The 25,682-nt window shown below is 38.8% G+C and overlaps 1 protein-coding gene across 2 annotated transcripts in view; it reads left to right on the top strand.

Annotated features, from left to right (window-relative positions):
- The window catches only part of BIRC6 (baculoviral IAP repeat containing 6), a 177,765-nt gene that overhangs the window by 141,954 nt on the left and 10,129 nt on the right, over positions 1-25,682 (top strand). For both annotated transcript variants that reach the window (XM_054280068.1, XM_054280069.1), the window contains exons 66-71: positions 11,304-11,514; positions 19,398-19,543; positions 20,396-20,506; positions 21,726-21,943; positions 22,621-22,782; positions 24,071-24,148. In XM_054280068.1, the coding sequence (XP_054136043.1) occupies positions 11,304-11,514; positions 19,398-19,543; positions 20,396-20,506; positions 21,726-21,943; positions 22,621-22,782; positions 24,071-24,148 (926 nt within the window). The remainder of the gene's footprint in view (positions 1-11,303; positions 11,515-19,397; positions 19,544-20,395; positions 20,507-21,725; positions 21,944-22,620; positions 22,783-24,070; positions 24,149-25,682) is intronic.

Raw genomic sequence — 25,682 nt, forward strand, 5'->3', positions numbered from 1 at the left:
CTTCAAAGAAGAATGTGACACCACACTACATGTCCTACAGTTCCTATATAGCAGAAATGTCCACTGTGCATTCTTCCTTTTTGTTAACTCTTGTGCCTTCCTGGTGAGATACAGTAAACACTGACAGGACACAAATGTTTTAAGGTACGCAAGAGACCTCTGAAAGAACTGTAAGTAACACATTTTCAGTTTTTTGTGTTTCTCCATAGTAGTGATTTTCTCAAGTAGTGGCAGCACAGTTAGATAGGCTGCTAAAAATTTCCTGACTACAGAAATCCCTTTCTGACTAAAGAAATGCCTAACAATCCCTTTCTGTTCATGTGCAGAGCAGATTGCCAGGGGTTGTCCTAGACATCTTTGCTTTGCTTTTCCTAAGAGCAAGCTCACTGTACTTTCAGGGAAGAGTTTTATCGTCTGGGATGTGTGGCTTGATGTGCATTTGAAGAACATACTGAGGTGAGGGCTGACTTTCATTTTCAGCAGTTGAAAGTCTTATTTATTTAGTCAAGTGATAGGTTTTCATTTTCTGGACAGTAACAACCTTATTTGTCATTTATTTCTTTTGTGTTCTTTTTTCCTCTCATGTTGTTGAAAATAAAACATTGTAAATGTATCTGGCACTTCCCATATTGTTATGCAGACACTTCCAACTCAGAGTATTTCCTTTCTTACTATCCTCTGAGGATATTCTTAGTCCTGAGTACAAATCCAAGGAAATGGATCCCTGTGGTTGAAGGAAGTAATCTATGGCAAATTATTCCAACACAAAGTATAGTTTTTTATTATGGGATTTGTATCCTCTTGTCCTCTCTAAAGGACATCAAGATAATGCAGCTTATTAACAAAAGAATGTTGTATTTCATTTTGACTTATTTTTGTTGCTCTATTCCAGAAGTCTTCAAGATGTTTCTTTCTACTATATATTAAATTGTTTGATATATTTACCACATAAGACCTATCTAAGGCACTTTCAATATGCAGTAAATACAAAGGGTTACCTTTCATTTAACTTGCACTCAAGGAAGCTGTAACTTTTCAGCATGCTCTTTGTGTGTTTACTAAAAGCCTGTCTTGGTATTTAAAGAACCGACTATTCTCTGAAAAATACACAGAAGTGATAAAAGTTCTGTTTTGCATATGCACAGTGACTCTGCTATCTTGGCCAAGCAAAAGAATTAAATATTGAATGCAGAATGAGATGCTTAAATAGTCTCCTTTCTATCCCCTGAGGACATGATCTTGTAGGTGTGCTCACACATACAGGAAAAATAAAGCACAGCAATCACACATCCTTTCATTCCAGTAACAGTCTTGGTATCCTCTGCTGACAGAGCAGAAGACCCAAATTTTGGCCTTTTTCCATCTGCTGAAGTAATAGTTTAAAAACACTCTACAACTCCATTATCTAATTTTGAATTTCTGCATCTATTTCTGCAGCATATGCAATGAAGTGGCAGGTTTCCATCTTATTTCCGATTCCTATCTTATTCTAAAATACTAGTGACTGTTTTATGGCCTGGAAGAGGTAATGCTCACACTGAGGACCATTTCAAGGTGGCTGCTTGCCTACTCCTTTGCCAAAAATAGTGCAATCACTATTCCCTTCTCCATTGCAGGGATGATGAAAGCCAGTGTAACTTTTATTAAAAAAATCCTGATCCACATTCTAAGGGTAGTGATACCTTTCCTTTCATCTCTGTATAGGGCTGCACACTTAGAACACTTAAGATGACATGATAAGCAAGCCTCCGCCTCCTTACTTATTTTGAACTTATTTTTACTTTTTTTCAAGAAAGGGTTTGTCTGCAGAATATTTAAATCTTGCATTTTTATTTGCAGAAAATATTTCTCCTCTTTTTCTAAGTAGAGGATGAATTTGACACTTCTAGCTTACCTTTATTATTAGATTTATTTTAGTACATTGACCTCAGATAGAAATCATTGGTCCTCTCTATCTTACTAAATGCCATATTGGGTTGTATTAGCAATAAGTTTTTTGTCATCCCTTAACCAGACAAACAACTTATTCTCATGCAGTCTCTGAAAGCCTGTCTTTATGTGTGTATTTCTTCACATTTTTCTTATATTTTTAAAATTATTTTTTCTTTTATTTATGCCTTTCTCCATATTGTCCTTTATTTGTTTGTTAATATAGAACATTCCTGGAGCATTGATGCTTCCACAAACAACACCAATTGTTTTCTAGATTTCAATGCAAACTTGATTTGGTTAGAGCTTTATGCTTTACTGGAGCTCCTCCATATTTTGTTGTTTTTAAGAACTGGTAATGGGTAAATCCAGCTTTCTTTCAAAGGAGAGGTTATTAAAAGTTGTGATGGGGTTGGATCCCATGGCAGTTTGTGCTTACTCTTCAGTACTTTGCTCACAGCCTTTCTACACTGATGTCTGCTGGGCCATTCTTAAAATCAAACAACTAATGAATACACAATTTTGCATTTTTAGATTTCATTAATTAATTTTGCTTGAGGATGTATTCCCAAGCCTCATATAAGATTCCTCTGTAGACTGCAAGAAGAATCTCTCCGTTACCTGACCACCCTTTCAGGTTTGTTTGGCATTCTGTTTAATGGCACAGAGTGATCCCTGGTGGATTCCATTATGAGGGACTAGAGTGCAGCATTAAATGGTAATATCTCCAAAACTGGGGATCATGCATGGCTTTAGTTGTCCCTTATGCTTTAAAAGCTCACTTTGGTTTTCATGACTTTTGTACTGTTTCAGTTTCTTTTTCCCATCCTTTCACATGCAGGAAATTGCATCTTGTTTATTGAACTGTACATACTGCCCTAATGAAATAATGCCTCGCACTTCTTCTGGCAAAGGGTTTTTTCTGGATTCATGGATACATGTGTTAAAAGTGTTGTTTGACTTGACTTTTAAACAGAACTTTCCTCAAAATACTCAGTTCCACCAAAATCAGATGTTCTTTAAAAAATAAGCCAGCCAGTAATGGCTAAGAGCTCTAGTTTTGAGTGCTCATTACTACACTACGGATGACTGACCAACTTCCCTGAGCAGTGCCTTTTGCCTGTCTAATTGAGCACATTTCCTTTCCTCTTGCAGTTACTCTTTTTTTTCCCCAAGTTTCCTAGAACACACAGTAATAGCAATGCCAAGACTGACCAAGGTTGTTAGGCTGCCACTTTATCACCAATAGTGGACAGTAAGAGGGAGAATATAGAGATGGGGCTGCCATGCAGATGTTGCTTTGGTATTGCTAGTATGTTGCCAAGGGTGGTGTCCCCTCATTTATTAGCCCTTGATGGCCTGTTCTTACATCAATTTACCCAATTACTTTTGAACTTGTGACAATATTTACTACCCTGACATTTAGTGCTAAGCTTTTCCAGACCTTAAAAGTGATGTATTGTGTAGTGTATGTTCTTATACAAATGGCATTATTTCTTCTAATGGTGTGCCCATTCCTTTGAACATATTGATCAGTCCAATTCTATGCACTTTTTTTAGCACTCATAATTTAAAAGCAATGTCTTTATGATACCCTTCATTAGTCACTGAGGCTGCAATATCTTTATTTCATTTTAGATAGTGCAGCAGCTCATTCTGTACCTTGTGCTATTTAGTCACCCTTCTCTCTCTTTTCCAGGTCTGTCCCATCTCTTTGATAAAAGGGGGAAATGCACATGGTGTTGAAGTGATACTAATGATTGAATGCAGCCTCAGTAATTAATTTATAATAATTTGGAGCATGACACTGTACCCATCTTAAATTCAGAGGCCCACCCTTCTTGTATTGTTTTTCTGCTCTGACGTTGGCTTTGTGACTCATGGCCTATAAGCTGCTTAACCCCTTTCTCCTGCTTCACCATTCAAGGGACAAATCTCTCCTGATGTCATCTTTCTTAGTACTGAAAACAGTACTGTGAAAATTCTGGTGTTATTCCTATTTTAAAATAAGTGAAGAAAAGTCAAGCTAATTAAATTACTTATATTTGGAAAGCTTTTGTTTTATTTTTACTCAAAGGGTAATGTTTTCTTAGAGATCTGATTTTGAGCTGCTCTGTGGGCAATCTCTTTCTCTATCAAAGCAGAGCAGAGCACAGCGTGTTAATTAGGCCTATTATAAAAGAGGCTTGCCCTGGGTTGATTGTGAAACAGAAAATCAAGAGGCAGCAGAGCATGACGTATTTGGAACTGACACTATTGCCTGCAGCAGGGACTGCATTCATACATCATATGTTTGCAAAGATGCAGCAAATGGGGGCTGAAGAATGGCTCCAGTTATAAAATATTTAGCAAAAGGGTATGTGGCCCTGTTGCAAAACCAGAGTGCCTCACTCGTGTTTGGCAGTATATGTGGCCACAAGACTCTGTCTTCTGAAGGTTTTAATTAAAAATACAAAATAGTACTTCCTTTGTGTGTTGTTTTTGGTTTTGGGGGGTTTTTGTGAACAGTGGTGTTCATAGCAGCTGAGAGTCTTTAATATGATAATGAGATCCTGAAGTCTTTAATGTGATCATGGCTATGGGTGAATAACATACTGAGGCATCAAAAAAAAAAGTCCTCACTAATTACTAAGCATGTTTTAGAAATTGTGTAAAATTGACAACTTTTGGATCTTACTTTTAATTTATTTGGAGGTTTAAAAGCATGAAATAAAAAAGAAAAATGTAATGCCAAGTGAATGTTGTACTGTAGTCGTGGTCCTAACATTGGTCTTAAACTTTAGTAAGTAGCAGGGTAATAAGAATGTCTCATTTTACTTTGAGCTTCTTAAGCTGATGATCCCATGTCTTTTAAACTTTATTACTATGGAAGAAAAAATAGGTTACTCAGAATACATAGGTATTTTCTTGGGTTTTTTGCAGGGGAGACTTGGATACACTGTAGTAAATTTTGAGCATTTGTGCATTATATGAATAGAACAGTTTTATAATGTAGTTACTCCACATAACTGGTATTTATCTTTCACATTGCTTAAAACTGAGGCAGGGTTAGATGGCTACTTCAGGATGAGTATTTAACAAAACACATTCATCTTCTCAGTCAGATGAAACATCTTACCAAAACAGATCCAAAACAAAATAAGAAATGAGATTTGGAGGCATCTCTTGAGTCACTGGAAACTTTATGCCATGCAAGAAGGAGGCCTCCCTTATATTTCTGGGGTTTCCGTATGGCTTCTCTCCTGAGCACATTTTTCTTTTCAGCTACTTCCTTTTAATTGATCATTCATTATCATCTGTCTCATATTTGCGGTGGTAGATTTCTTTGACAAAAGAAACAAAAGGACTGTAATTTTGGAAGAGTTTCCAGTTGTTTCTGTGGCTGCCAGCACAACCTTCTTTCCATCAACAAAGGCAGAGCATTGGTCATGTGTCTTGGTCCAAAGTAAAACAAGCTTGTACAGAAGAAAAATACTTCTGTGGGCCTCTAAAATGACTGAATTTCACTAAGTCCTTAAATAATAAGTGCAGAAAATGAGACGTTACATACAGGAGAGTATAGATTGAGAGTATATATAGACAGCTTTTGTCAGAGCCCAGAAGAAAGGAGGGTCTGCATCTGGCACAGTCATAGCTGTAAAACTGGCAAAGGTGTTGATTTTTTATTTTTCTTCAAGGGACTGTTTGGGGGGTTTTTTACACCAAGTTTATAGGCTCCTTTGGGGTAGGAATTACTAATACAGTGACAGTGAGAATTACAGTGGGGAAGACCTTGACACTAGATGCAAGTAAATAAGAACTTTTCATCATTTTCTTACAAATTATTCTTCTGTATGTGTCTCTCTAATTTGCTGTAAAGTGTGAAGATTTTTTTTATATAATGGATACACTATATGAATAGTTTGCCTCATTTTAGAATAAATGTGCATGTTCTTTGTGATGTTTTAAATATACTTTGCAATGGAAATAATCTTTTTCATAGCCAGTTAAGTTGAACTGAGGATGTTAAATCCATTGCAAAAAAATTTATTGCTGTTCAGTACTGCCTATTTAATGGGCCATTAGGCCTGGCTATTCTTCGTTTGAATATTGTATAATATTAAAAGAAAGCAAAGGAGTATTAGACTCAGTTGGGTCATTATCTTGCTACAGATATATATGAAGTTTAAGGTGATACCTTGATCCTGTGGAACTACCTGCCCTCAGATCCTTTTATTTAATTATATTAAGGTTGTAACTGGAGATGGCTAGTCTTAGATAGTTGTAAGAAATAGATCTGTATTAGTGATGAACAAATAGATTTGTGGAAAGCAATTTAAATGTTCTGAAATCACACATGATCATTAAATGTTAATCAGTTGCTTCCCAGGAATAAACTGGCTTAGGTTAAAAATTCTCAAAAATGCCTTAACATCCCATGATATTTAGGCATGTGAAAGACTGCAGTTTTCAAAAGACAGGATGCTCAGCGGTTTGTGGAACTCAAAAACTCTTAACAAAACTTCAATCATATTCCTTTTCCTTCCACCCAAATCAAACTTATTGTTATTAGCATAGAAGGGAGATTCAGTTTAATGAAATCTCTATTTTTTACTTATTTAGCCTGCATTCAGCATCTTTCTAAGTTGCAAATATTGTGGCAAGAGACTAGCTGAATTCCCCTAAACCATGAAATGTTTTCCAGATGTTTGTCATCCCTACCTATCTTAGCAAATGGCAGTGACCTTACTGAGGTTTCTGCTTTTCAAAGTACAACAGAATAAATTTAGACCTGAGGTACTTTTCTAATGTGAATTGTGAGTAAATATGTATGCTGCCTGTTGCCCCTGAATTTCCTTGCTAATTATGAGTGACAGTAAGAACACTGATCCATTTTTTTGATATGTCCATTCATAATTGCTTAATTAATAAAACAAGTTTAATAGAATAAAAATGCTACTGTTAACAGTTATGTGTGGTACCACTGGTATTCCAGCCTTTAAGGGCACTGCTGTCATCATCTGGCCACCGGCCCATGGTGCTGTTGCCTGCTGTTCTGTGTCACCTCCTGCCCTGCTTTGTCACCCTGGGCTGTCACAGCTGCCTCCAGGCCCCAGCAAGGGGCTGTGATGGTGTCCTGCAGCCGCCTGCTCCTGCTCCAGGTTCAACTGCAGGTTTTAGCCTGTGCTCTGCTGGCTGAGCTGCTTAACTGCTGGTGTGGCCAGCAGGTGAGACCTTGATGTGCATTCACTCAGTGCAGTTTGAGAATCCCATGGCATGTGGGGAAGCAGCTTGGGCCAGGTGGTGCAGAAGCCAGTTCCCAGGTCCCATCTCTGGTTTTGGAGCCTTCTCTGGAACACCACCTTGTCACCAGGCAGACCTATCCTGACAGCCGTGATGACAAGGTGGACAAGGAAGCAGGATAAAACCTGAGTGCAAATCCCTGCCTTGAGTATAGAAATTAAATAATTTAATCTTTTCTTTTTAGTGTAAGTATGTGTCACGGAGTAATCATTTGAAGAAGTGCTCAGGAAACCCAGCAGGAGTTCAGGTGGGCTCTCTGGGGCAGCAGTTCTGTTTGAGAGTCAACAAGGGGGAGCTTCTGTGGTGCTGGGAGCTGAACATTCCTCAGCCCTTCACTGACCCACAGAATCAGGGAGCTCCAACAGCACAAAAATGGACAGATGTGACAGCACAGCTGGTGGGAGCCTGACAGCCAGGACACTCTGAGTGTACTCAGTGTGGGAGACTGAGAGCCCCAAATGGAGCTCTGGGTAAAAGGTATCTCTCATTATCTAGTAACTGTTTTGTCCTTGGGATAACAGACACTCATGGATAAATATCCATCTGTCAATTTTATAAAGCCAAGAATGTTAATCTCCCATTTTCATTCTTAGGAATGCTGTGTATTTGCAGTTTGGTGTGCTTACATGCATGTCCATATAAATCAAACACTGTTAGAGCCTTCTTACACAACTGAAGTACCCATATAAAAAGATTTGGACCTATTAAATATGTCCTAATAGTATTCAAATTATAGGTCTGGTATAAGCAGAAGTATCTGTTTCTATTTCATGGTGTGTTGGATTTTTTTTTCCTATAAGGAAAGCTATCATATTTAATTCAGGTAAAGTGTTATGATACACCTTCATTGCTCAATTGAGTCAGACAAAAAAGCTGGATGTGTTCCCAAGGGAGGGCATACTTTGAAGAATACAGTGGTTTACTTTTAACACATGTTCTTCACTGAAGTATATATTTGCTTGAAATCCAGATTGTTGGCATCTTAATTGGCCAGATACCTGTATGGGAGGACAGTAGTCCAAAAGTTCCTTTGCTTTTATTTGATGGAGATAGACATTTTAACTTGCAGGTTTGTATTCATGTTTTAATTCATGTTTGTAGTATTTCAATTCAGTTTCCTTAAAGGACCTTGTTACAGGATCAAAACTTTTTTTTAATTTAAAACTGTGTAATTTATATTTCTGAAATACATAATGATATCTGAAGGAAAAATCTTAATTCGGAAATCCTGACTAAATGTGCTGCAAACACTAAAAGCAGCAAGGACGGTGATGGAGTTTAAGTGGCACAGCCTGAACTGAAGTTCTACTTGGATGTGTTAAACCTCTCTCAGTCCAGAAAATTGCTGTTGGGACATCTGTAGCTGCAGCTGTCACACCAGAAAGAGGTGGACAGGTTAGCTAAGAGTAGATCTGGGCCAGGGGTGTAATGTACAAAAGAGTATCCTGTTGTCCTAGTGGCTTAAACATAGTGTCTTAAAAATTACCTAGAGCTCAACAAACTGCTCAAGTCTTCTTCACCTCTTTCAGAAAGCAGAGCTGTATCTGCTCTGAGCATACACTGTAATCAGTTTGTCATTCTTTCAACTGACAGCAGGCACAAGGAGTAGGTGAACTGCCAGATAAAGATAACAAACAGTAATTTGACAATTCTGAGTTCTTTCCAGCAAGTTTTTTTGATACTTATCTAGGTATCCAGTCTTGATGAACATTTTGGGGCTTTAGATTGGGGATGGAAGGGAGTTGAGGCATTTTGGGCAGAAAAATACACTTACATGAGTCACAATTCTTAGTAAATATAATAAAGGAGAAGAATAGGATAAAACACATAATGGTACCAAAAATTGAGTTTCACAGAGTCTGGCATTAAGGTAAAAGAAATTAGTAGTTGTTCCCTAAAAGGTTGTTTAAATTGAAGCCAAGTGAATGCATTTCATTTGTTTCACATGGGAATTATGGCAAAGCAGTGCAAGTGAGTTGGATCTGCTAAAACCAGGAATCTCTCCCATCTCTTTGGAAAACATTCCCACTTGAAAGTTATGTCGGTTCAGTTCCCTTCATGATGGTAATTTTGAACTTAACTATCCATTTAGCAAAGGAAAGGGCAAGCCAGCATTGAAGGATTTGGAATTATGTATTCTGGTCTCATGAAAATTTCATGGTTAAGATAAATAAATAAAAGGTTTCCAGAGTGAAATGCTGTGGTTATCTAAGAGGTCACATCTCTCCCTCACTCACCATCCTCATAATAAACAGCTATTGATTAAATTGAGTAGCCACTTGGTCTTTAGCACTACAGGTGGGAGGTGGTTTCTGGCCAGGGCTATGGTAGGATGTATTTTATGCTTGCCCTTTTTTCACTACCCTCCTTTTCTTTTTTTCTTTGTTTTTTTTTATGTGTGTGTGTGGTTTTGGGTTTTTTTTTTTTAAATCCACACATCATCAGATCCATATGTGTTTATTTTTACATATTGTGGGGTTTTTTTGTGGGCAATAATTCTTCACTAGTAACTGAGCATAAAAAATGGAGGCATATATATATATAAATATATATGTAAAGGTAAGAATTAGCAGGTAATTAAAACTGGTTTTCTTAACGTCAGTGTTTAAATTCAGTTTGCTTTAGATATATGGATTATTTTGACATGGGTTATTTTTAGAGCCATGACACCAGGCCTGGCAGATTAATATTTTGTTTTGGTAAATTTTCTGCCTATTCAATAGCACTTCACCCAGTTAAGAGTTTGTACCATTGTAATAGATTCAAAAGACAAATAGCAAGCTATTGATCAAAGAAGTCCTGGCAGAGATAAATCCAGCCTTAAACCTGCATAAACTGGCTTGTTGAATTTAGCTTGGCTATTTATACTGTCCCATCCTGCTGTATTTAGAGCTAAGGGTTTGGTGACAGGAGTTGAAAGTCTGTGATCTGCTTTAGCTTGGAGGATGAGATGTGCTAAATGAAACATTAAAGAGTTCTTCTGTGCTTTGTTCTGTTCTAATGCAAGTTGTCAGGGGCTTTTTGTTGTCTGGCGTTTTTTGCTGGAAAAAGAATAAATTTATTTTATCATAAACTCAGTCATTTGTGAATACTTTAAACTGGAGCAAATATTTTCTGCAGTTAGGTTAAAAATAGCATGTCCTAGGGGCAGAGGAAGCAGCTGTGTTAAAGTATCTGCCTATTGCTACATTTTCAGGATTTCTATTAATGATACAAAGTCAGTTGAAATGACATCCATTGCATATTTGTGCAAACAAGTGGAGAAGAAAAATAAACAATGTGGTGCTAGGGAATCCATTAGAATTGTGTATCTCTGCCTGTCTTCCCTAATCAGAGGAGCTGATATCTATATTCTACCCACAGTTTCTTCTGTAACACTTATATATCACACTGAAAAGCACTAAGACAGTGAGGTTTGCTTGCCTAATATATGTTCTTACTCATCTTTGCTGTTTTGTGGTTTACATATATGCAGATAAAATTTGCATTCTCTGCAAGATACATAATGGTTTCTAAAACAATCCTTTCTTCATGAAAAGAAGCAAAACTGGACTTCTACTTAGTAGATAACTTCATTCATTCAAGAACCATAAATATTTTTGCAATAATGCAGAGAAATTTTCCCAAAGGAGAAGATGACTGTAAATAAAGTGATGTGAAAGTCTTTATACATGCTTATGCTCTTAGATTCAGCAGATGTTATTCTGCTATGCCATAGGTTGCAATTTTTCCTCCAGAGATTTTTGTTTACTGTTACTGTTAGCATACAATTTGAGCCAGGACTGTATGTTAAGGTACTAGAAATTAGTAAAATTAATATGGCATGTGGTAATCCTGTTCCTTACCTTGTTAGCACTTTTGTCCTCTTGTGTCTTTTGTTAACCTTTGTTTTCCAGGTATCTTGTAATTTTCTTTCAGGTCCATTACAACACAAATTAAAAATGACGATTACAAAATACTGGATTTTATCATTACATTTCATTAATATTTTAATAATTACTAAAATGTAGCTTTTCTGTTTGAAACATCCACACTAGGAGTGAGAGGGTCTGCAGTGTTAGTAATTTTGGTAAACTGCTTGTCTCTTGCAGTTTTGGATATGGCTCGCCACGTTCCCCTGTACCGAGCTCTGCTGGAGCTGCTCCGTGCCATTGCCTCTTGCACATCCATGGTGCCGTTGCTGCTTCCTCTGTCAGGAGAAAGCAGCGAAGAGGAGGAAGAGCAGTTGGAGTCCCAGGCTTCTGTTGGGACCTTGTTGGCTAAAATGAAGACCTGTGTGGATACCTACACCAACAGACTGAGGTAAGCACTTGTGTCAGCCCTGCCCTTCATTTAAACTGTACTGTGTGGTTGTGCTTTAGGAGTGGTACTCCCCAGTTTAGTGCTCCCACTGAGACACTCCAAACCGTGCTGCCTCTTGCTGGCTCCTGCCTTCCCCTCCCCCTGTGGTGGACTGGAGGGGAGAATTGGAGGCAAAAGGTAAAAATTGGAGGTAAAGGTAAAAATATGGTTGAGATAAGAACTATTTACTGGAAGCAGCAACGAGATAAGAGAACAAACAGCAACAATATTATTAACAAAAGTGTACCAAAAAAAGAGTGATTGACACGCAGAAATGCTCATCATGGAGCTCAACCCAACTTCAGCTACACCACCCTGACCTCTCCCTCCAGCTGGGAGCAGGCATTATCCAGCTGCTCCCTCCAGTGTGGCACTGGCACCACCCAACTGCTCCCTCCACCATTCTTTCTTGACCAGAAGGAACCCCTTCCCAGAAGAGAATCCCTTTCCCCTGCCCCAGCAATGGTCTGAGGTGGGGGCACATTACCTCTGGGTCCTGGCTGTGCCCTCTCCTGGATACTGCAAAAAATCAACCCTGTTCTGGCTGGAACAGGACAAGCTTTTACTTATTATTGATATAGAAGCGAAAGGAGATTAAATTCTGTATATTTCTCTGAATGGATGTTGCCATCCAGAGTGAGAATATACCATCTGTTTGATCTAGATTTGTATTTGTATGCATCTGTCTGGTTTACTGTACTATTTACAGGGAATGGTTTTGGTATGACAGACATAACCTGGTAGATTTGCATACTCTTGTCATTTCATTAGTAATTATCAATGTTGCAATATAAATTTTCATTTATTTATTTTAATAATTTTCTGTTTCCAGTTGGTTTCTTGATTCTGTTTACTTGCTTCCAATTTAAAAACAGCTTCTTAATAAATAATAACTTGTATTTCTCTGCAAAATTTAGTGCTGCCCCTAAGCAAATGCTGAAACTTCATAGGAAGAAGGTAAATAAAATGGAGGAAAGGTAAATAAAAGAAGGTAAATAAAATGTCAGGAAAAGGCGTGTGGAGAATGTTCTTTCTCCCACTATTAACTCAGAATATTTACCCAACCATTACCCAAGAGACTTTTCAGGAAGGAATCTCATTATTGGGAACTCTTTCTAGTAGCTCCTGATGAACTGGACTTTACCCATCAATTTCTCCAATCCTTCTTGACTGATATTGCAAGTCTTGCTTATCAAGCATGTAAGGTACCTGTAGTGGGATATTTTTTTTTGCTAGTGTAATGCAAAAGAAACAGAACTGGGAAGGACAAAAGCCAGTTCTTTATGTTGGATACCCACCTAAAAAAGTCAGCTTGTGCCTGCTGGCAATATTATCTATGTATCTCATAGTGTATGTAATCTTCTTAAAATAGGAAAGAAACTTGGCTTTTGTGTAATCCATTTCTGATACCTGTGTATGTGATTCTCCATCAGAATTGCTGACTGTTTTTTCTTTGTTCATCTGGTCATCCATTAGCCTGGCATATAATGGCCATGGAAACCTGTTTCTTCTCATCTCACTTCCCCAGGGTGAAGCCTAAAAAGTCTCTCTGTGAGAGTGGTGTGCACCTACTGTTCATAAGCACTTTTCTATGTCCTGAAGTAAACACAGTAGGAGTAGTTCTTCAGTGCCAGCGTAGGATCTGGAAGCAAAGAAGCATTCTAGAGTCAAAATATTAGATGGATTTGATAGGAGTTCTGTGGTTCATTCTTTGTGGGTTATCTGTACAATTTTCTTGCATTACTGTGTTATCCCAGCACAAAAGGAAAACCTGTATTTTACTGGGTGGTTTAAGCATAGTGCAGTTTGTGTTTGAAGCAGTGCATAGACAAGGATGAAAACATCAACAGCCTGAACAGCCTGGAGCCACTGGGGTGGAAGTCTTGAATTCTCAGCGTTTTAGTTGAAGGTGTGCCAGAAATATAAGCAAGTATTGGCATGAATTTCTTAAATAGGACAATCTGCTGTTCCTTTCAGATCAAATTGGCAGAATAACAACCCAAAATCATGAGTTCTAGTTTCAAAGGCAGAACATCACATCCTCTGAGCAGCAGACTTGCATGTCTGCCAAATGTCATCTCTGTGTTGGGCTGGGAGCGTCCACTTTGTTCCAGAATTGAAGGGGACTTGGTTTTGGACTTCAGTTAGCATTGAATTTCCTTTACTTTCAAAGGCCACAGTATTCTGTTAGAAAACTGGGAAATTTCTGAACAATGGAGAAGACATTTAGGCATGAGATGATTTCTCATGGCTGTTTGGGTGCTAGGAAGTCAAAGCCATCAGTGATTGGAGAGCAGTCAGGCTGATGTAATGAGTTACCATGAGAGATGGGTTTGAGACAGGAGCTTGCTGTGCTGGCTGAGCCCTTTGCTGCAGGGAGCTGCTGATGTGTGGCAAAGCAGGTTCATTGGAGCCAACATCTGCTGGCTGAGCTTCGTGGCAAATGGTTGTTCTGGCAAAATGAGATGGTGGCTCATTCGTGTGATGTGCTGTCTAGCAAGCTTACCCCTAAAATTCCTAACTATGCTTCATGGGGATGCTGGAATACAACCAGGTGGGCTTGAGGTATTATCTCTGCCATGGCTTTTCATTGTCTTCACTGCTATTTTGGAGAACTTTTATGTGAAAAGAGTGCATTTTTCAAACAAAAAAAAAAAATCTTTAGAACTGGGCCCCAAGAATCAAGGCCTAATTTGTTTTAAATTATCTTTCTTTAAAAAACAATTATCAGTTCCTTCTGCTGCATGTTGAAACTCACATTTTGAGTTGATGGTTGTCTGCAGGGAGCAGTCCTGCAGCCTCTGATTTGGAATACTTTGGAATGTAAATAGTGCTTCAAGCCCCAAGGTGGGGTAGGTGGAGCCGTCTGGGAGGAGGTTACCAGCTTTCACCAGTGGTCATTTGCCAAATCACAGCCCCTTGCCTGTTTTGCCTGATTTCAGGAGATTTGTTTGAGCAAGTGTGAATTACTGGAAGGAGTAAATGTGGAGTCCATGAGGGCTGTGGTTGCAAACCCAGGGTGGTTTTATCCCAAGACAATGAGTCCCAGCCAAAGACTAAGCAGCCCTGTGCTGTAAGCACTGTCCCTGTGGGGCACAGGGGCTGAGTGCATCATTGGCTGTACTCTGGGAATGCTTTGATAAGGGTATCATTCTGTATCACCACATTCACCTGCAAGTACCAGGCACAGGTGAGTAAGTATTAGTATTGACTTTGAAAATTAAAGTTGCCTTGGGAGTGTATAATTCATTATACATTTAACACAGCATAAAGAGAAGGCTGTCATCTCTAGCACAAGCTAAATTAATGGCTTAAATTACTAGCATGTACACTGCTGTCTTTTCTAGCAAATATATTAGTGACTGTCATCCCTTTAAATATGGGTTGACATTTTCTCTGCTTTTCCTTCAGTGGCTGAAAAACTGTATGGGAAAGTTTCTGTGTCTGAATTTTATATTTGGCTCCTCCTCCACTCTGGAAGTCATAACATTTAGATAAAGGTTTTTCCTGCATTAAAGCTCAGGAGTTTGTTAAACTGCTAGTTATCTGCATGCAGAAATCTCTATGCAGGCTGATAGAATACAAGGAAAGAACTGAAGCATCTTACTGGCTTTATGATTTCACTTTTGGTATTTTGTCTCCTCCTTCACAGAGCATTGAGAGAGCTGTAAAGTTCCCAGCAACTGCTTCTCTCAAGCTGGGGCCCTACTGGTGACTCTGGATCACTCATGTATCAGCCAGCTTGGAGAGAGAAGGAATCCAGGCAGGACTGCAGCACTGGAGATGGCAGCAAGAAGGGGGATTGGAATTTTCTCAGTTAATAGTGGGCTTTGCCCACATTATACCTGCTCACAAATGGCAGAGTAGTCGTCAGGTTGCTTTTCTCATGTGTGCACAAAGCAATACCGTGTGTTTCAGGTCACACTGAGATATACTTTATGGATTATCATCTTCAATAGAGCTGTAATTCTGGCACTGGAGGAATCCAAGATTGAATCTGACCAAGGAGTTATTTTGTGGGGTCCATAGAGCAGCCACAAGGCTGCAGCAGGCTCATGGAGGCCTCTGACCTTCCTGAGGGACTGGGACCCTCACAGTGACTCTGACAGTGACCCTCACTTTGTGTGCTCTAAGATTGCCCAGTGCATTGGTGATATGTGAAAACCCTTTGAACTTTTTCCTGGGCTTTGAATAACATTTTTGTCTCAGCCCTTTTATAAGAATACAGTTTAGGGAACAAAATAGGCTTTTAGATGTTTCAGACCAGGATGTTTTGTTATATGAGGGAGATGGGTACAGAGACCATATTCACACCTCCATCTGCTCCACAGCTGTTTTGTACAAGATTTTTGTCTTATAGTCCACCTGTTCTTTTTAAATTGCATGATTTAATAGCCAAAGGCATAAACATGTTTTAAGGATATGTTTTCAGAAAGGGCTGCTGTGGTCTTCTAATGTCAAAGAAATAGAAAATTAAGTATAATAGTTCATGTCTGTGGGGATGTTCATTTCTATCTCAGATCACAAAACTCTGTGAGCTTTAAAAATTATCATCAGTGTGAGAGTACATATGGCTGGGGAACCATGGACAGATTTTCCCATCTAGAGTCTAGGGAATTACTTGATTTTCCATATGTTGATTGTAAATAAACTGAGAAACTGTAAAATGCTGTTAAATTTCTCCAACATTTGTCAATAATGCTAAAGTAGACAATAAAATAATGAAGCAGATGTTTACAGGAGAGCTGGAGAAGGACTTTTTACAAAGACATGGGGAATGGCTTCAAATGAAAGAGTAGGTTTAGATTAGATATTAGGAAAAAATTCTTTGCTCTCAGGGTTGTGTGGCACTGGAACAGGTTACCCAGAGAAGCTGTGGATGCCCCATCCCTGGAGGTGTTCAAGGCCAGGCTGAATGGGGCTCTGAGCAATGTGGTCCAGTTTAAGGTATCGCTCCTGTGGCCGGGGGTTGGAATGAGATGATCTTTAAGGTCTCTTCCTTCCCACACCATTGTGTGATTCTGTGATCTCACAAACTGTACAGGATGGATCATACTAAGTTAGTGTTCTTTTGAATCAAATAAAGGTAGGAAGACAAAATGGGGGAAGAAAAAACTGGATTTCATCATTCATAGAAGTCTTGTATGCTATGGCAATATCAGTTGGTTTGTTCCCCAAAAGTGGGGAAAAAGCCTTACTTTTATCCTAACTAACCATTAGAATATACAAGGAACACTTGTGTGAGGAAGCTAGATGTTGATAAGGCAGTATGTCTAATTTTGGAAATTTGTGTACCAGCTATCTTACCCTCCCTAGGAATCTGGCTGAAATCCATGATTAGGCCGAGTCAAGGTCAAAAAATGAGACTTGGATGGGGCAGAGGTATAGCTGAGTCAGATTTATTCCTTCATTTTGCTTGCTAAACTGCTCTTCCACAGGTGTGGCCTGACTCAGAAGTTAGGCAGCTGGACAATGTAGCTGTCAGAGTAGAGTTGTTCTGCAAACATAGGATTTTAAAAGTCTCTTGTGAGGAGAGGCAGGGCAGGGGTTTTCTGTTGTGCTCATGATTGCAGTGGACAGAATCTCCTTTCCCTTTCTTTGTGGTGGCACATGAGATGTTGGGAGAATACAGTTCAAAAGGGCTGAAGTGTAACTGTTTTGCACAGCAGGGAGAACAAGAGGAAATAATATAATTGGTACTTTGCATTTGAGTAAATGTCTCCTTTCCCTGCTGCTTCAATTAATATATATTTCTTGTCTGCTGAGGTAGTTGCTGTCAGTAACTCACTATGTTTGTAGGAGTTTTTAAGCATGTGGTGAAGCATTTTGCTTAATGAGGCCAACACCTTGATTTTTTTGATTCTAAGACCAAATAGAAGGAGGAAAACCAAACAAGTGTTCCAAATTGTAAAAGCAAGTGGACAACAGAAGAGCCACAAGAGCACTGTTTTGAAAATGGATTTATAAGAATTAATTATACTTTTAGTACCTTCACTAAGCACATGTTTATTGCTTTTCACACATCTTTCTCTTGCATAATGCCCACTGACATTTTACTTCAGCCAGAATTTCTCCAAGGGTTTTGTAGCAAATAGCTTAAGGCTTCTGCATCAATAGCAGGCAGATCTAAATCTGTATACCTTTCTAGGGACTGGTAGCTGCTAGCATGTGCATGATGTTAAAACAGGTTATCACTGAGGTTTAGTAGGTTTGAATATGTATTGCTGAAGGTGCTTAGTATGTTATTTTAAAAATATTGGCCCAGTTTTCCACAAGGAAAAATGCAATAATAAGGATTGGAAAGTATGAATGAGAGATGCAGCTGCTGCTTTTTTGTCATACAATGTTCTTCAAATGCAACCTGGGGCTGGCTGTGATGCCTCCAATTCCTCCTAACTTTGAGTATCTGAAAGCTCAGAATAGCTTGAAGTCTGCCATGGGCTAACATCCTTTTGGATTAAATCTGGAACAGGGAAAATGGACCGTGCTACAGTAATGTGTTTTGTTATTAATGCTCTCTAGGGATATTCTCATTTGATTAGGTACAGTTCAGAGACCATATTCACTACTACTGTAATCACCTCTGCTGAATAGTTTAGAGAGTCATTCATTATGCACAATTTCAGTCTAGATTAAAACACAGAAAGGTTTTAGTTGGTAAAATATATTTGCTATATCAAAACATTAAATTGCTGGCTTTACTCATGTGGATAGTTTCTTGGTTTGCTAGTGAGGAAGAGCAAACCACTTCATCTTGGCTGTTGAACTTGTTTGGGTATCAAAACGAACAAGTGCTGTTGAAACAAAAATGAATAGAAATTGTTGTAAAATAATTTGGGAGCTGTTCGCATTGAAATCTTCCAAGTTTTGCAGGATGACAGTTTAAATTTATGTTAGCTCTCAAAACACAGAAGCTTTTAAATACTCACATTTAGGTTACATTAGTATCAAATACCCTTGTCCTCATTTCAGCAGTTGACTATCTGTGCTGGTAAGGACTGCATTGTCACAATCTAAAGATTTAAATGTATGATTACTGTGCAGCTAGCTTCTATCAAACAACAGTGTTGTGCACATTTATTTGAAAATGCGGTGCATGTTTAAATTGACGTTTTGATTTGCAGATCATAAACATCCAATGTAACCTAGATGCTTTTTATATTTTAAGGCTCTTAAAATTATGTTACATTAAACTCCTTACTGAAATAAAAGCTCTACATTTCTGTAGCCCAGAAGAGAACTGCAGAGACAAAATTTGTATTTGACCCACAGTCCTGTGGTGCCTGGGTTGATGTTCATCTACATGCTGTGAATTTTTACTGGAGATTTCCTAGAGTTTTATCATTAGTGTATTTTCAGTAATTGCTAGTGTATTGTGTAACAGGAAGGAGCATTTTGTCACCTATTTAGGACTTAGTTTTGCACAAGGATCTGCAAGGATGAAATGCATATTCATGACATGATCTTTGTTAGATTGATTTTGTAAGGTTTTCTAATCCTGCGTGAAGGTGTGCAGACATCAGGTCAGCCTGAAGGGTAGGCCTGAAATGTTGAAGCAGAAACTGCTGTACTGCAATTGCTGGCTTTGTGTTCCTATTTTCACTGCTCATACCAGCTGTACCTCTGTTTGTCAAATCAAGGCAGCATGTTCAGTGTTGGAACTGCTGGTTGCTTCATTCAGTGACGAACCTGAAGGTACAGAGACACATTCCATTTCAGAAGGCTTGGTTTAGTCTCAATCCATTACCTTTGGTATTTTTCCCTGTTGACAGATGCACTGGATACTGTCTGTCTGGTTGAAAGATACTCTCTCATGTTATTTCCTATTTCTTTGCCCCATGCAGGTCTAAAAAAGACAAGGCTAAAGCAGGAGTAAAACCAGACAGCTCTGATCAGGAGCCAGAGGGACTGACCCTGCTGGTGCCAGACATCCAAAAGACCGCAGAGATCGTTTATGCTGCCACCACCAGCCTGCGCCAAGCAAACCAAGGTGAGCACACACACGCCTATAAGTGCTGCTGCTGTTTGTCTGTTGTGCAGCCATTTACTTATATGGCTTTACTTATACTTACATAACTTATAACTCAGCTTAAAGGCAAGGCAAAACACTTCCCTCCTGTCCCCAGCTGCTGACTGCATTTTCAAAAGTGGTTGGAACCTTGTTGAAGTTATAAGTGTTTTGATGAAGGAAACAGAATAATTCAAGTAAGTTAGAGGACACCTAACAGCTTTCAGCACAATTATGTAGCACCTTTTTTTATTATTATTTTTCTTGGAAGAAAACAACATACAGGACCTTTAGTAATAAAACTTTTCTGTTGAAACTAAATCTTCTTAATTGGATTAACTATGAAGTAGATGAATGCAGAACTAAAATCTGAAACATGGGTTGAACCTCAAAAGACCATCTGGTTGTCTAGTAATATAAACTAAAGATTAAGTAGCTGAATCAGGGGAGTGCATTTTATAAAGGTATGTATAATCAGCTCCTGATTTTGGAGAGTCCATTAATGCATGTGGGAATAGCCATCCACACAAGCATATGTCATACTTCCTATTTGAAATTAAAAAAAAATAAATTAAAAGAAACAACAAAAGAATATTCAAAGAAGCAGCAGCAGTCATGACTTATTTCTAAGCTGAGATTATGATCTTTATTTACTCCAAGCTGCTCAGATAATGGTATATACAGTAGTGAGAAAGAGATTTGTATACCCTAAGTGATGCCCAGTTTTGAGATGTCTCTATGAAAGAGTGTAACCATAAAATGGCAACACTTGCTGTGCTTTTCTTGGAATTACATAGCTAATTACAAATAATCACATTTTATTTTACACAACAGAAAAGAAGATGGCTGAATACTCCAAAAAGGCTGCTGTGAAGCCCAAGCCTTTGTCTGTTTTACGATCCCTTGAAGAGAAGTATGTGGCTGTCATGAAGAAACTCCAGTTTGGTAGGTTGAGAAGTGTGAACGCGTGTGTTTTAGAAAGCAGACACTGAAGAACTGTGTGTTCTGTTGAACAGAATCCTTTATTATTTTAAAAATTACCAACTGTCTTGCATATGTGACCACTGATAATTTTCTCATGAGGAAAATTGTACATCTGTGTTTCCAGCTTACCAACTCATGCAGTCTTTGAACTAATAAGAAATGTTTTAAGCATGTATTAAGGTAATTCAAGGGACCAGATGAATTCAGTGATGTGATGGTGTTCATATTTTCATTACAGTAATGATCTCAAATTACATTGAAATGCTTGATTTTTTTAAAGCTCATCTATGAGCTTTATATATTTATTTATATATCTATATATAAAGCTCATATATGTTATTTTTAAAATAGAAAATAATTCAAATCAAAATGTGTTTTTAGATGAAAATGCAATAAAGGTAATTGTGTCTTTTCAAGCAGTGCAATGTATTGCATTTGGAAAATGTGATGGGAATTGGTCCTTACTTTAGTCATAAAAGGAACGTGTTACCAAAAAAAATTCATAAAGAACTAATAGTATCTTATCCAAAAAGGAGCTATAAAACTATTGCAAAAACATTCTCACTGAGTATTTTTTGAGTTGTGGTGACAGCATTTGCAGTCACATTTCTTTGCTGTTGTATTTGCAAGAGGTTTTCCTCACAAATGTTTGTGGAGCGTATGCCAAGAATAGGAGCTATGAAGGTTTGTAGGAAGTGAGAGCTTTTCCCTCTGGCAGCTGTGCTGCAGATTTTGTGTAGCAAGTGATTAAAGAAAACCAGCTCTAGTGCAGTTTTTCATGGTTCCTCAATAACATTGCCACCAGCACATGAGTAAATACCACTGGCACTTAGCTTCACAAGGGTTCCATTATTAGCATTGTTATGTATTTGTCAGTATCATCATATTCCTGGTTGGGAATAGCTGGTAGCTTTCCAGATTGGGAGTGGTGTATATTTGACAAGTTGCATATGAGAGTTTGTACATTAGCTGCAGAAATTCTTTCAGCCCAGCACTGTCAATGCTTTGGTTTCTGTGATCACTGTTAATGGGGGAAAAAAAAAAAAAGTGTTTTCTGAGTTACTGTGATGCAAATTAAATTTTCCTTTTTTTAATTTTAATGCTCATAATCTTTATCCAAGACTAATCCCCTACAAACTTCCCTCCTTTCCTGACACATGAAAATTTTCTTCTCTTCCAGATACATTTGAAATGGTTTCCGAAGACGACGATGGCAAACTGGTATTTAAAGTAAACTACCACTACATGTCTCAGGTGAAGAACGCGAGCGACGCCAACAGCGCGGCCAGGGCCCGGCGTCTGGCACAGGAGGCCGTGACTCTGTCGACCTCCCTGCCACTCTCCTCCTCGTCCAGCGTCTTCGTGCGCTGTGACGAGGAGAGGCTCGACATAATGAAGGTAAGGAAGCAAAGCTGGGTTTAGTTCTCTCTTCAGCTTGGCAGAGAAGTCTTCAGGAAGGTGCCTGAAATCTTAGGGAAAACCAGAAATATTTCACATCCACTTAAATTGCTGTCCAGACATGAATGTGAGTGGTAGTATTTGAGTCTGAGTCTGATTTCTCAGCAGCTTGGCAGGGACAGAGAGAGCCCATCTGCCCCAGGAGTGCTCTGTTGGCCAAGGAGTCTTCACAGAACAGGATTCATTCTTTTTTCAGCTATTCCAAAGGGAAAAGTTTAGTGCTGTTGCTCCATTATGGTCCAAACATATCTTCGCATGTAACCATTGAAGTTGCAGGCAGTAGGTATGGAGAAGTACACAGAGTGCCTCTGGACCTGTATTTTGGAAAAAACATTCTGTTAATAGCATCCAATAGGAAAGAGTTTTCAGCACCTTCTGTCTTGCTTTCCATTTGGGATCTGGAGAAATGAGTGTTCACAGAGGGCTTTGCTTACCCACAGTATCAGAATGAGGAGACCAACTGTCTGTGTGTGATTATGAGGTCTGATAATAATTCCTTCTACACAGCAGGTGGAAATAAAATGCTTCATATAACTTAAAAAATCTCAACTGTGTGATAGATACAAGGGTGAGTATTTTAAATTTTTTTTTTCTTTCTCTCTTTTTAACACTGGTAGGTTCTCATTACTGGTCCTGCAGACACCCCGTACGCAAATGGTTGCTTTGAATTTGATGTGTATTTCCCACAAGACTATCCAAATTCCCCTCCACTTGTCAATCTGGAAACAACTGGAGGCCACAGTGTGAGATTTAATCCAAACCTCTACAATGATGGCAAGGTAAGTCAGCTGGGATCCTGTGTTAGATGTAAAAAGGAAGTGAAACTGATGAAAGTTGTTTCCTTTTGTGATCAAATTATGGATCAGCCACTCCCAATGTACAGGAGGAAGCTCTTTGGTTAATACTGGTCTTCAGAACGGTACGAAGAGGGATTTGCCAATTTCAAGTGGGAATTACCTCCTTTCTAAATAGTCTTGCAGATTTTTGGAGATCCAGCCTTTATGAGTTGGATTGGACCAAAAAAGCAAGTACTTTTGACTGAGAAAAATGTTCTTTTCCAACATTTTCTGCTAAATGAACCAGTCAGAAATCTGTTTTGGCTAGCTGAAATACCCTTTCCATGGGAATGGAGTATGCTTCATATCAGCTGCAGCTGAAGGTTTGCTGAGTGCCTTGTCTCTTCTTCTCCATTTGTTTTCTATTAATGTAGACACAGAATATAATTCCTAGTGGAGACTTTTTCTCCATTTTTCTTTGTCTAGTTTTAAATCTTGGAAAATACTTGCCTCTCAGTTTCTTCTGTTCATTTTTTCTCTTTGTTTTACCTGTCCTGGATTTTTCCATTTCACAATAAGATTCAAGAACACCATAAACTTCCCTGACATTCAGATCAGTCACAAAAGTTAAGGAATAATTCAAATTTCTTTATAGAATGTGAGACAGAAACCACCTTTTACATGCTTAAGCAGAATGATTGTCTTCAAAACACACAATTACAGGTTTTATAACAGTATTTAAAGCAGAAGGTAGAGAATTGAAAAATATTCACAATTTTTTTTTTTGAGCCACTAGAATCCATAGGTTTCCTGTGAGGAAAAGCAATCTGCCTTGTCTTGTTATTTATTAGCATGCTGTTCTTGTTATCCACATTATTTTTATGTTTTCCTTTCAAAATAGTCTCATGGTCTTAAGCTGTACTAGGAGAGTCTTAGGTTGGACATTAGGAGGAATTTGCCCACAGAAAGGATGTTTAGACATGGGAATTGGGCTGCTCAGGAAAGGTGGTGGAGTCACTGACCAACCCTGGAGGTGTTTAAAGCAAAGAGTGGCCCTGGCACTCAGTGCCCTGGTCTGGTTGACGTGGTATTGTTCCATCACATATTGGACTCAATGATCCCTGAGGTCTTGTCCAACCTCATTGATTCTGTGATAGGAAACAAATTTGTTTTTTAAAATGCTGTTGTAAAAAAGTTTGTAAAAAAAATTAATGTAATACCAACATTCTGTCCATGCAGAACAATTTTGTCATCATATTTGTCTGTGGTATTAATAATGTCACTTTTTCAGGTGTGCTTAAGCATACTTAACACATGGCATGGGAGGCCAGAAGAGAAATGGAATCCCCAAACATCAAGTTTTTTGCAGGTGAGCAATTTCTTCTTTCTCTTCTAAATGTCATTTAGGAGTAGTAAGTTGTCTCTTGGTCCTAAGGATTCCTTTTCTAAACCATTTAAACCAGACTTGTCTTCTTCAAGTAAGCATAAATAAGACAAAAGTCCAGAAAATGTCCTTGGAACTCTTGGAAAGGAACACTGCTGAGGTGACAGGTTCTTCAAAATGCTCTTTCTAATGAGTATTTCTGTTGGTCTGGTCTTGAAGAGCAGCTGTTCATGTGTGCAGCTTATTCCTGCACCAGCTCTGCCCAGATGATTTCAAATAGTTTATTTTATTTTCAAAAATTAAAAAAAAATTACTGGGAGATGATATCATCTCATGGATTTATCACAAACTTTTTATGGTGAAGACAAAAGAGGCTCCAGACTGAGAGATGAGAAAGTGAAGTACACAGTGCAGACTGTAGCCTTCCTCCTCCTAAGTGTGCAGGTGAGCTGAGTAGAGGAAAAAAGATGAAGGGAATGCAAGTGCAGCTATGCTGTGTTCAATAACAATTAGTGTTACATTAGAACAGAATTTATTAGGGCATGCAATCCTTACAATTTTCAGCTTTATTTCCCAGACATGCACTGAGTCACAAGCAAAGACATTAAGTAAAAGTAAAGCTTGCAATGGCTTCTTTCCTATGGCAGTTACTGAATTTATTCCGAGTTTGGAGTAATTGTTATGTAGCACAAGGTACAATTTCTGTTCCAAATCCTAGAAGACTGCACAGCTTCAGCATAATAGAATTACTGCCTTCAGCAGAACAGATTTCAGCTTGTTCAGGATTTGGCTTTGGAGAGCAGATTTATCAGTCTCCTGCTTTATCAGTTCAAGAATGGTCTGTTCCAGTGTGTGGAAGTCAGGCGAGCGAGGCAGAGGGCCAGCATGGGTAAACAAGAGCTCTTGCCTAAGCTCAGCTGCAAAGAAAAGCAAGAAAAGGTGGAAGGAGGGGGTGGCTGCTTATGCAAAATAAAAGGATATTGACTAAACATTCAGGAGAGGAATGAGGGAAACTAAAGCTCAGATGGCACTGAAAATGTTGAGGGTTAAGAAGACAAACATGAAGAGCTTTTCATAAGTATGGTAGCAGCAAAAGAACACATTTTCCTTAGGCTCTCCAGCTCAGAGGGGAAGGAAACCTATTGGCAAGGGCATGGAAAAGGCAGAGGTCACCTCTGCCTCACTCTTAGGGGTAAGACTTGCTTTGCCTTGTCCCTGAGCCCTCACTAGGGAGGTTGATGAGAATGAGGAATTACCCACACTAGAGGAGCAGTATTGAAGCTGCTTGGACACACATGTCCATGGAACCAATCCCCGTGAGTCCAGGGGAGCTGAGGGAGCCAGCTGGTACCACTGCAAAGCCATTAGCTCCCATCTTTGACAAGCAGAACCGTCAAGGGAACTTCTGGGCAAATCTCCCACTCAGCTTCAAGATCAGCTAGAGAGAGGATCATGTTGGGATAGGTATCCTTAATGAGTGCAAGTCTCCCAAGATCCAAATTCTTAATCAAGAGATGAA

Source organism: Melozone crissalis, unplaced genomic scaffold, assembly GCF_028551555.1.
Source record: "Melozone crissalis strain CALT ecotype California unplaced genomic scaffold, PUWL_Pcris_2 ptg000027l_1, whole genome shotgun sequence".
In the NCBI taxonomy this organism is placed as follows: domain Eukaryota; kingdom Metazoa; phylum Chordata; class Aves; order Passeriformes; family Passerellidae; genus Melozone; species Melozone crissalis.